This window comes from Hemitrygon akajei, chromosome 9 (assembly GCF_048418815.1).
Source record: "Hemitrygon akajei chromosome 9, sHemAka1.3, whole genome shotgun sequence".
Classification (NCBI taxonomy): domain Eukaryota; kingdom Metazoa; phylum Chordata; class Chondrichthyes; order Myliobatiformes; family Dasyatidae; genus Hemitrygon; species Hemitrygon akajei.
In genome coordinates this window covers 103073072-103085837 of record NC_133132.1, presented here as the reverse complement: position 1 = coordinate 103085837, position 12766 = coordinate 103073072, and the positions used below count along the sequence as shown (strand labels likewise).

Here is a 12766-nt window from a genome sequence, read left to right as displayed (position 1 = left end):
GGGACAGGCAGAAACCTCACTCTTTGCCTGTCAGCATCATCTGGCCTGGTCAACTTCATTAGCATCTATGCCCCCAACTCTTGGTGCCAGCACCAAAGATAAAGATCTCTTCTATGGGGCACTGGATGAATCATTGTCCAAGATATCTAGCGCTAAAGAGTTGTAACTGTTGGGAGACTTCAATGCTAGAGTAGGAACCAACAGCAAGACCTGGCCCAACTGTTTTGACCCATGTGAAGCGGGAAAGATGAATGAAAATGGGTAGAGGCTAATAGAACTGTGCTGTTACTATGGACGGTGTGTGACCAACACATACTTCCAGTGCAAGGAGCTTCAGAAGGTCTCATGGAGACAACCATGATATCGCCACTGGAATCAGAAGGACCTTGTCATCTTCAGGCATGCAAATTTCAGAAGTGTCCTTATCGCCTCCAGCTATCACAGTGCAAATTGTGACACTGACCACTCCCTAGTAGACAACAAAGTGAGGATCGCACCAAAGAAGCTGCACTACTCTAAGAGGAAGGGTCAACCATGCATCAACATTTTCTAAGCATTCAGTGCCAAGTAAATGAAGAAGTTCATTTAAAAACGCAAACGCGAGGAAATCTGCAGATGCTGGAAATTCACGCAACACACACAAAATGCTGGTGGAAGGCAGCAGGGCAGGCAGCATCTATGACGAAGGGTCTCGGCCCAAACGTTGACAGCGCTTCTTCCTATAGATGCTGCCTGGCCTGCTGTGTTCCACCAACATTTTGTGTGTGTTGCAGAAGTTCATTGACCACTTTGAAGATGCTGTGGCAGTCTCCACCTACAAACGACAACTCAATCAAGAGAAAGTGGTACTTCCATCTACAACTCAGCCATCACTGCATTTCGTAAGAGAGAACGCACACGAGCAGTGTGGTATGATGGAAGCGGGGAAGAAATGGAACTAATGACTGAAGCCAAAAGAAGAGCCCTCCTTGCCTACAAGAATGATCCCAACACCAGCACCCAAGATGATCTTAAGAATGCGAGAAACAAGGCTGAAAAAACTGAGCACTGCTGCATCAACACTACCAGCTGAATTTGTGCAGTAATATCCAGACTGTTGCAGACACGGAGGGGATGTACTAGGCATGTATGAAGGCATCAAGAAGGCCAGAGGTCCCTCTGTCAACAAGACTGCCCCTCTGAAGTCGAACACTAGAGAAGTCATGTCTGATCAAGGCAAGCTATGTAGAGTTGTACTCAGTCCAGAATGTAGTCACAAGCACTCGAGGCTATCCCAGATCTACCAGTCATGGAGGAGCTAGATGCACTGCCAACACCGGAAGAACTCAGCAAATCCAAAAAACTAAAGTGTTCACAGGGAGTACCGTTAGTGGCAGGTAGTCAACCCGGATCTTAGAGCTGGAGCTGTAATAGCTTTAAGTTACCCACAAAGCTACCAATCATCAAATGAAGGAATGAAATAACTTATTCCTTTCCACCTTCACAAAATTATGGACAGAATGGTCTTCCTATATTAAAGACAAAAGTGTCATGTTGCTGTTGTACAGTAGTTACACAGAACCCTCAAAAAATTTGAAATCATTTGAAATGCTGCAACATTACAGATAGCAAATTTAGTGCAAGTACAGCTGACATCTCTTTTTGATGTGACATTGAAGTTAAAGTTCTCAACATGTGTCAGCTTTTCTGTGTGGCAGCACACATCCTACCTGGCCACGAAGAGAAGATATTATATAGTCTTGCTCAGCATTAGATATTGTTCTGTGGGTTTCTGGTGTGTCACTTGCCAGCCAGAACCATAGCAGACACCAAAAGACTCCCAGTGCACCTGATAAAAATAAATTATTTAATTGCGAAAATGTAGGCAATCTGTAAATCAAAAGCACTATATATAATCTACACCATCAGTACCAATTTAAAGATTTTTCCAACAAATACGCATTTTTAGTAGACGTTTCCCCTTAGAAATTAAAATTTTGATATGACATGCTGCATCACCATTAATGGCTACAAGTGACAGGAAAGCAAAATAATTGCCATGCTTGAAATCTAAATAAATAAAAGAACCACAATAATAATAATTGCAATAACTAATGACTGTAGTAACTAATACCTACAGAGACCATTGTACCACAAATAATCAAGTTTAAACCGAGAGCATCAGGCACTGAATGATTTTATTTAACAAATTACTTAAAACATTAAGTAATTCAATCACTAAAGAACATAAAATACTCAGCTCATACTACATTCAAAAAGAATCCTGCTAAAATAAAGACGCCGTTAAGCTGGAAAGAGTGCAAAAAAGATTTATAAGGATGTTGCCAGGACTCAAAGGATTGAGTTATAGAGAGAGATTGAGCGGGCCACAACTTGGGGTGTAGGAGAATTGGGGGTGATCTTAAATAGATGTACAAAATCCTGAGGGGCACAGATTGGGTGAATGCACATAGGTATTTTTTTCCAGGGCTGGGAATAATTAGAGGGCATAGGTTTGTGAGAAGAGACAGATTTAATAGGAACCCAAGGGGCAGCTCTTTCATCCAGAGGGTAACCTATATATGGAACGAACTGCCAGAAGATGTGGTTCAGGCATTAACAAATTAAATAAAAACACTTGGGTAGGAAGAGTTTAAAGGGATATAGGCCAGACCCAGGTAAACAACTAGCTTAGATGGGTATCTTGGTTGGTATGGGCAGTTGGGCCGAAGGATCTGTTTCCAAGCTTCTAGACTTAATGATTCGGGACATTTCCATTCAATTATTCCTCAATAGAAAGAACAGGTCATGATTTTATTTACATTAGCTGAAAATAATATATTTGGCAAATATATTCAAAAGCAAAATAGCCATATAATTAGTGAAGTGTTATCCAATCAAAGCTATAATGCATAAACAAGTACTTTAATTTCCATTTGGGATGTAATTTGTTAGAGCTCAATACGGAAATCCTTAGATAGATAAAACCACACCAATCAATTGGGACTCCTCAATTTGACTGCTTTCAGCAGAGGCAGCCAAATAATGCAAATGTCAAAGGGCAAGGAAGGACGTACCAGGATTCTAGCTTCCAGCTGATATCAAACCTGTCTTGACAGTACAGAATGAAATCATTCATATACTCCTTTTGAAAATGGCACAAATTCCCATATACTGTGACTACACATGATTTTCTTTCCTCTTGAATAGATGTACTTTACCAGAGTCACAGGAATGGTTCTTCCTGCTTTACTGATTCACATCACCACCTACTCAAATATTAACTTGGTAACTATTTAGGTAGGTAGGAAGGAAGAAAACAACATTTCAATAAGTAGGATTAAATTACAATGCAAAGCTTTATAATTACACCATGAAATCTTACCAAAGATGTAGAAAACATATGACCAATCCATGTAATAGCAAATTATTCCAGATAATGGAAGTGAAACAACAGTTCCAAATTGGGCACCTAGAAAATTATGTAATATTTAGAACCTAGTACATGACTCAAATTTAGGGTATTAAATATATGTATGCATTTATATTGACGGATCATTGGCTAAATGGAGAAAACTAGTATGTTTATACAATACAAATCGATATCAATTCCATATAATACAATCTGGACACATTTACACACAATCAGACAAGGTATTAATAAAGATAACATATTATAAAAAGCTGAATGTTGTATGGGCATTTAAAAGCCTGGCTGCAAAAGGAGTGCTAGGCATGGGGATAGCAACAAAGCAATAGAAGCTCCAAAGACCTCATCCTTGGAAGAGGAAGGATACCAAGAAGATGGGCTATGTATGAAGAAAACTTGAAAGACAGGCCTAGGATAGAGGACTCTGGTGAGATTCTGTCTGTGGCCTATGACCCAGTAGGGGTGACGGGCTTGAGTAAAAAAAACACAAGCCTGACATACACGAGGAAATCTGCAGATGCTGGAAATTCAAACAACACACAAAATGCTGGTGGAACACAGCAGGCCTGGCAGCATCTATAAGGAGAAGCACTGTCGACGTTTCAGGCCGAGACCCTTCGTCAGGACCAACTGAAAGGAGAGATACTAAGAGATTTGAAAGTAGAGGGGGGAGGGGGAAATGCAAAATGATAGGAGAAGACCAGAGGGGATGGGATGAAGCTAAGAGCTGGAAAGGTGATTAGCGAAAGTGATTCAGAGCTGGAGAAGGGAAAGGATCATGGGACGGGAGGCCTCAGGAGAAAGGGTGGGGGAGGAAGCACCAGAGGGAGATGGAGAACAGGCAGAGTGATGGGCAGAGAGAGAGAAAAAAAACAACTAAATATGTCAGGGATGGGGTAAGAAGGGGAGGAGGGGCATTAACAGAAATTAGAGAAGCCTGAAATACAGTTAAATTTTAATTTTAAAATATACAAAAGATAATAGGAGGGACTTGAAAAGTCCAGTCAATACTCCCTTACATTAAGAGATAGGTGGAGATAAACTTAACTGGAACATCTGAGACAGTTACAATTAAAAATTGCCCTGGCATTAGAAACTACTTTAAAATTCAAGCTATATATTATGGAATAAGGTACAACTTTCATAAAAATATATCTGACACCCAGGAAGACAAACATGCATTATTGTGCAATTATAACCAATGACATCATTAATAAAATGTTAAATTTGCTCCATTAGTAACGCACAAAAATGCTGGAGTAACTCAGCAGGTTAGGCAGCATCTGTCAGAAGGAATAAATAGTCAGCATTTTGGGCCAACACCCTTTATCAGAACTAGCGAGGAAGAGAGAAGCCAGAATAAGAAAGGGGGAGGGGAAAATGTACAAGCTGGTAGGTGATAGGTGAGACCAGGTGAGGGGGAAGGTGGATGGATGAATCATCCAAGATCCAAAGTGTAGCATGGAATCCATGCTCCTGTTGGTGCTGCCCTCCAGTGTTCGATCAGTGGAATAACAGGCTGGATTGCTGGGAACCATCAATCTGCAGGATTTGTCATTCAGGGTCTCCAACTAAAAAACTGTATTTTCTTACGTGATGATGCTTGTTTTTTTTTAATTTCTCGCTATTTTGAATGTGTGTGTATCTTTTTTGCACCTTGGTCCCAGAGAACACTGCCTCATTCAGCTGTATCCATGGGTGGTTTGAAGGACAATTCAACCTGATTTGAGTTGATGGCACCGATCTGCCATCTTGGGTGTGTTGGTTATTAATGCAAACAATTCATTTCACTCCATTTCTCAATGTACTTGTGATATACAAACTTGATTCTTGAATCTTGATTTTTGGAGAGGGGGTGTAGTAAAGTAAGAAGCTGGGAGGTGATAGGTGGAAGAGGTGAAAGGCTGAGGAAGGAATCTGACAGAAGACCACCATAGGAGGAAGAGAAAGAGGAGAGGCTCCAGAGGGAGGTAATGGGTAGGTGGGGAGAGGAGAAGGGTTAGCCAGAATGGGGAATGGAAAAATGAAAGGAAAGGTGGGGGGGGGGGGAAATCATTAATACTCCATTAGTCTCACCTTTGGGAAGGTTGGACACTACATAAGTTTCAGTGCAAGCTTTAAACAGAGTGAATTTACCTGCATACGATAAACTGAGAAGCGTGCTCCTTTCTAAAGGTGGTGCCCATTCAGCCCACATCGCATGCATAGCAGGGAAGGTTACACCCTATTAGAAGTAATAAAATAAAGTTCAACCTCATAAATGAACAACCATAGGCTGCAATATTGGGGAAATATACAGAATGTCTAAAGGATCTGCCATTGGCTCAACTATCATGCCACAAATTCCATCCACCTCCCTAATTTTTTTTCTAAATTTAATCTGAATGTGGTAATTTCAGCATTTATTTGAGTGACCCAGATCTCCAGACACCTTCCATCACCATATGTAATATACACTTCAAACTAAACAATACTGTTCCTACCTCTTTCCACCTCAGATCATGCACTGAGATTATTAGTTTTTTAAAATAAATTTGAATATTAAGCTGTTCTAATGTTCTCCTTGTTCTTCTCAACCATTTATGTTGTTTGAAATAATGGCCACTATGCATTTCTCCCACCATCAGCAAAAACCCAGGCTCTGCAATTTCTTCCTCAATCTTTCTGCTTTATTTTCTTTTTAAAAAATGTTCCATATAACAAATACATCTTCTTTGGCTTAGTATAAAATTTAGATGAACTATGTAGAACTTTAAAGTGCGCTTTAAATGTGGATCCCGGATCGGCTATACAACCACCTAAGGACCAACCAAAGGAGAACCCCTTAGGAGAAGATTATACATGAGTGATTGCCCTAATAAACTTTAAATGCAATGTGATGTTAAAATAATGAAAAACACCAATGTTTTAAATTTATATATATTAATAGATGATAGTCATCTTAGAGAAAAGCCCAATAAAATTGCTCCAAACCTAACACTGTAAAATTCAAGACCAGCTCTCAGTCTCCAGCCTTTTGTGTCTGAATCTGTGCCAGCTCATACCTGCACAAGCATAGCTGTCTCATTAAAATTAATGGGGAAAAAAATCATCTAGCAGGAAAATATACAGACTTTAATATGATTTAAATTACTTTACGTATACTTAATTGCTTTTAACTTGTGTGACACATTTGCAGCCTTTCAGGAAGAGTGAATGTTTTAACCACTGGTGTATCCAGGGTCAGTACCTCCCTAGCAGTCAAATACATTAATATGAGAAAATCTGCAGATGGCTGGAAATCCAAAAGAACACACACGAAATGCTGGAGGAACTCAGAAGGTCAGGAAGCATCTATGCAAAACAGTAAACAGTCGACGTTTCGGACCAAGACCCTTCTTCAGGACGGGAAAGGAAGAAGTCAAAGTAAGGAGGTGGGGGAGGGCAGGAAGGAGTACAAGGTGGCAGGCAATAGGTGAAACTGGGGAAAGTAAAGAGTTGGGAAGTGATTGGTGAAAGAGATAAAGGCTAGAGGAGGGGGAATCTGATAGGAGAGGTTAGAAGACCATGGAAAAAAGGGAGAGGAGCACCAGAGGGAAGTGATGGGCAGGTAAGGAGATATGTTGAGAGAGAGAGAGAGAAACAGGAATGGGGAATGGTGAAGGGGGGGGCAAGAAATCAATGCTCACACCATCAGGTTGGAGGAAGCTGTGCACTGATGTGTTGGAATAGGAACGGGAAGTGGAATTGAAATGGGTGACTACAGCGAGGTCCTGTTTTTTCTGGCAGATGGAGTGTAGGTGATTGGCAAATTGGTCTCCCAATCTATGTCGGATCTCACCAATATACAGGAGGCCACACCGGGAGCACCAGATACAGAAGAAGACCGCAACAGACTTGCAGGTGAAATGTTGCCTCATCTGGAAGGAGTGTTTGGGGCCCTGGATGGTAGTGAGTGAGGAGGTATAGGGGTAGGTGTAGCACTTGTTTCACTTGCAAGGATAAGTACCAGGAGGAAGATCAGTGGGGAGGGACGAGTGGACAAGGGAGTCGCATAGGGAGTGATTCCTGTGGAAAGCGGAGGAGGGGAGAGAAGATGTGTTTGGTTGTGGGATTCTATTGAAGATGGCAGATATATGGAGAATTATGTACTGGTTGCGGAGGCTGGTGGGGTGGTAGGTGAGCACAACAGGAACCCCATCCTCAGTGCGGTGGCAGGATGATGGGGTTAAGGGCAGACATGTGCGAAATGAAAGAGATGCAGGTGAGGGCAGTGTTAGTGGTGGAGGAAGAGAAGCTACTTTCTTTGAAGGAAGAGGACATCTAATTAGTTCTGGAATGAAAAGCCTCATCCTGAGGGTTGATGCAGCGCAGACAAAGGAACTGAGAGAAGGGGATGTCCCAACAAGTGACAGGTTGGGAAGCGGTATAGTCGAGATAGCTGTGAGAATCAGTAGGTTTATAAAAGATATCAGTAGATAGACTGTCTCCAGATATGGAGACAGAGAGATTGAGAAACTGGACGGAGGTTTCCGAAATGGGCCTGCCGGACAAGGAAATTTACTTGGTCCATTTCCCTCACCTTTCTCGATCCCCTTGTCTCTATCTCGGGAGACAGCTTATCTACTGATGTCTATTATAAACCCACTGATTTGCAGAGCTACCTGGTCTATATCTCTTCCCACCCTGCTACTCATAAGAATGCCACCCATTTCTCTCAATTCCTCCATCTCTGCTGCACTACTCTCAAGATGAGGCTTTTCATTTCAGAACTAATGAAATGTCCTTCTTCAAAGAAAGGGGCTCCTCTTCCTCTTCCAATGCTGCCCTCAAACACACCTCTTGCATTTCACGCATGTCTGCCCTCACCCTGTCCTCCTGCTGCCACACTGGGGTTAGAGTTCCACTTTCCCTCACTACCAATCCACTAGCCTCTGCATTCAGCACAATTCTCTGTAACTTCTACCACCTCCAATGGGATTCCACCACCAGGCTCATCTCTTCCCCCACCCCAACCTTCTGCAGCAATCGTCCTTAGTGACTCCCTTGTCCCTCCCCACTGAGAACAAGTGCCATCCCCTTACCTGCCCATCACCTCCCGCTGGTGCTCCACCCACTTCCCTTTCTTCCATGGTTTTCTACCCTGTCCAGCTCTTTATCTTTTTCACCAGTCAACTTTCCAGCTCTTTACTTCACCCCCTCTGCCAGTTTCACATGCCACCTTGTGCTTCTTCCTCCTTCTTAGAGTGATCTCTCCCCTTCCTTTCCAGTCCTGATGAAGGGTCTCCACCTGAAACGTCAACTGTTTACTCTTTTTCCACAGATGCTGCCTGGCCTGCTGAGTTCCTCCAGCATTTCATGTGTGTTGCTTATGATTACTTTATTAAGCGTTACAACAGCAAAGAAAGAGAAGAAAGGAGAGAGATTAAAAGCACTGTGGTCTTCTCATACCAGAAAATTCCATTGATAAGAGTTAACCAATAAGACAGCTAGATTCAATTAACATGACACCCGGCACTGAAACCAAGAAACTTCCAGAAAAATAAGGCAACTGTAACCACTGGGAAACTCACTAAACAGTAAGATGTATATAAGTGAGTACACAAAAATATAAACAAGCATAGGAAAATTAAAGTACAAGAAAATTAACAATTCTATACCCCAATTCAATGACAGAGATAGCCCCAATGCTGCACTATAATATGCCCACGTGCTAGGAGCCAGACTGCTCATGCAAAATCCATACGCTAATGAAAGGCATGACCTAATGACAGGTGGATAAGTCACTGGCAATGGAATGATTATCCAATGATCCCAAAGGGAGAGCTCTACCTAAAATGCATATTTTCGAGGTCTTAAGTTTGAATACGACAATCAATGCTAGCTATAAAATGTTTAAATATTTTCCATGAACTATGAGTAAATACCTTTAAAATAAATTATCTTTGAAGTTGGTCACCTCCTCCACAAGCATTTTAAAAGTATGATCTTTTAACAGTTCTGGTGCTCTACTATAGGAAGGATGTTGAGGCTTTGGAGAGGGTGCAGAAGAGGTTTTCCAGGATGCTGCCTAGTTTAGAGGCCTTGTGCTATAAAGAGAGGCTGGACAAACTTTCGTTGTTTTCTCTGGAGCGTCAGAGGCTGAGGGGAGATCTGATAGAGATTTACAGGATTATGAGAGGCACAAATAGAGTGAGCAGAGAGCATCTGTTTCCTGGTCTAATACCATAGGGTATGCGTTGAAGGTGAGATGGGGTAGGTTCAAGGTGGATGTGAGGGGTAAGTTTTTCACTCAGAGAGACATGGATGCCTGGAATGCACTGCCTGGTATGGTGGTAGAGGCAAATACATTAGAGGCTTTTAAGAGACTTTGAATAGACGCATGAATGTAAGGAAGATGGAGGCATATGGACATGGTGTAGGTAGGAAGGACTAGAGTTTGCGTGTTTTTGATTTGCTTTTTAGTAGTTTAGCACAATATTGTGGGCCGAATGGCCTGCTCTTGTGTTGTACTGTTCTAGGTTTTCAATCCAGTTATATTTAAATTCCACAAGGAGTTGAAGTATGTAAAGTCCTTAAAGATTATTGTACTCCTCTTAGATTCACAATTTTCAAAACATTTGAATGATGCATCGCATTTTGTCCAAAAATTACAATTACTGCTGATAGATATCTTTTTTTCTCAAAAATGTTGCATTTTTTGGATACCAAATACATTCATAAAAATTAACTAAAATTCTATCTGTAGGAAATATTACAGATTTAAACAGAAAATGTTGGAAACATATCAGGCAAGACCTGTGGGAGGAAAAAAAAAGTTAATGCTTCAGGTATTTTGTCGGAACTAACCCAAAACATCAACTGTTTTTCTTTCCAGAGATACTTATTGACCCGCTGAGTATTCCCAGCATTTTTGTTTATTTTTTCAGACTTCCAACATCTGCATTTTTAAAACTTCCATTGCTATACAGAATTAATTGTTTCAATAATGCAAAATTCCTAAACATGAATGACAAATTAGTACATACCTCTCCCAGACCTTCAATAATCCTCAGTACAATTATGCAGTAGGGACCCAATTCAGCTGCTAGTGGAGTCAACAGTGTTAAAACTGAAGTGCCCAGTATCCCAAAACCAAGCAGTAGCTTCCCTCCAAATCTACCAGCCAGATATCCACCAGGAATCTGAGTAACTATGTAACCATAGAAGAAAGCACTAAGGATCCATCCCTGTATATCCGAATTCCAGTTATATACTTTGCCCTGTTGGAGACAAGGAGAGGTTTGTATTAAATGTGACATAGGCAAGCTTGTTCACAGTAAAATTTATTTATTTTTATTTTATTACTTAAAGATAGTGTGGAACAGCCATTTCCAGCCCAATGAACCACACCACCCTGAAATCCATCTATTTAACAACAGCCTAATCACAGGACACTTTACAATGGCTGATTAACCTACTAACTAGTGTGTCTTTGGATTGTGAAAGAAAACTGGAGCACCTGGGGAACCCAAGCAGTTTACAGGGAGAATGTACAAACTCCTAAAAGATGGTGCCAGAATTGAACTCTGGAGCACCCCGAGCTATTATGGCATTGTGTTAGCTAGTATGTTACCATGACAAGATAAAACTACTTGATGTGGATGTAATAAATGAAACAATTCAACAACTAGTTAACACACCAGCACATCAACCACCCACCTCATATATGTAAATATCTAAATTTTGAAGAAATATCATTTGTTCTCAGGGTGAAAGCTATTATCACTCTGTCATACTTTTAACAATGGCAAAATTTTCTAAGGAATAGACAATATTTATACTGAGCCATATTAACTAAATGTCAGGATAGGTGAACAACTGCTTAATCAAAATGGAAGGTTTTAAAGATCATCCTTGACAAATGATAGAGTGTTTAGGAAGACAATTTCAGAGCTTAAGGCTTCAGCAATTTAATAAACTATCAACAATGCTGGAGCAATTAATCACATGAGATTCTGCAGATGCTGGAAATCCAGAGTAACACACACAAAATGCTGGAAGAACTCAGCAGAGCAGGCAGGATCTGTGGAAGGGAATAAACAGTCAGTGTGGTGGGCCAAGGCTCTTTGTCAGGAAAGGAATGGAAGGGGGAAGCCGTTCTGTCAAAGGGGGGGGGGGGGGCTCTACCAGAAGCATAGACAGTTTATTCCCCTCTTCAGAAGAAACAAGTACAAAGATTTTTTACAGAGCCAGAACTGAAGAAGCACAAATAAGGGTTCAGAGGTGGGGAGATTACGAAAAATCTAGAAAGCTAAGTTTAAAGAAGGAAAAGCATTAATTAAAATGAAAGATATTGCTTCAGCAGAAAGCAACATGGTTTTATATGTACAATAATGAAGGCTGTATTGGAAAAGATTCCAAGCAACAAAGTTTTATATGACCTCTAGTGAACCTTACAACTTCACTTTTTGTAATGGGTTATTTATTATCATCAGCTGTACTCACTAGGTGGATGGTAGACTTCCTTTAGTTTCAAATTTATTAATCCCATTTAGCATGAAATTTGTTAAGAAAATTTGTAGTCCTATAACTTGATGTTCTTGCAGCAAGAAAATAAGGAAGACAAATGTAATGTAGACCATCATTACAAGGGCCAGAGTACAAGGACCATAGATTTGTGAGTAATGCACACAAAATGCTGGAGGAACTCAGCAGGTCAGGCAACTTCTACGAAGGGAAATCAACAGCTGATGTTTTGAACCAAGTCCCTTCATCAGGACTGAGCTACTGAATTCCACCAGTACTTTGTGGGTATTGCTTAATGTTTCCACATCTGCAGAATCTCTTGTATCTATTGATATTTCATCTGATTTAACTGAGAATATATTTATACTTGAAAGAGAACTGAAAACTCTCTTACTTGATACCCGGGAGTGAAAAGGTTGCCATTTGAGATATAACTGAGCAGGAATTAGCAGGTCAGAGGAGTGGCATGGTCCAACTTTATCTCCTTTTCCTAATACTTTGTTTCAATTTTTCATTCCCAAATTGCCAGGAAAACATGGAAATATTGCTCCAACACTTCTTTACCTAACCCCCTAAAAACCCCAGCAAAGTGCATGATTGATGCAACTCTATGTACAATGAAGAACATCTTCAACTATTGTATGTGGGCCTATGGTATTGAACATGTGTGAAGCAATGTGTTAGAGCAGCAGTTCCTTGGGTTATCAAACTACTATTTCAATTTTCCAAGAGACCCAAGGTGTTTTTCCAGATGCTCCTAATCCAATTTGAATAGTTATGGACCAGGAATGTCCACAAGTACATGAGGATGCTACTGTTGAAAGGTCCTTTAAGCAATCTCTTCCAGCTCAGAGCATGTGTCAGGAGTCT

General features: G+C 40.8%; 1 protein-coding gene across 3 annotated transcripts in view; it reads right to left on the bottom strand.

Moving 5' to 3' along the window:
• slc17a5 (solute carrier family 17 member 5) overlaps positions 1-12766 on the bottom strand; it is a 70605-nt gene that overhangs the window by 47642 nt on the left and 10197 nt on the right. For 2 of the 3 annotated variants that reach the window (XM_073056697.1, XM_073056698.1), the window contains exons 3-6: positions 10417-10650; positions 5546-5633; positions 3365-3451; positions 1710-1828 (exon numbers count right to left, since the gene is read on the bottom strand). In XM_073056697.1, the coding sequence (XP_072912798.1) occupies positions 1710-1828; positions 3365-3451; positions 5546-5633; positions 10417-10650 (528 nt within the window). The remainder of the gene's footprint in view (positions 1-1709; positions 1829-3364; positions 3452-5545; positions 5634-10416; positions 10651-12766) is intronic. The other variant, XM_073056699.1, reaches the window with a different exon arrangement.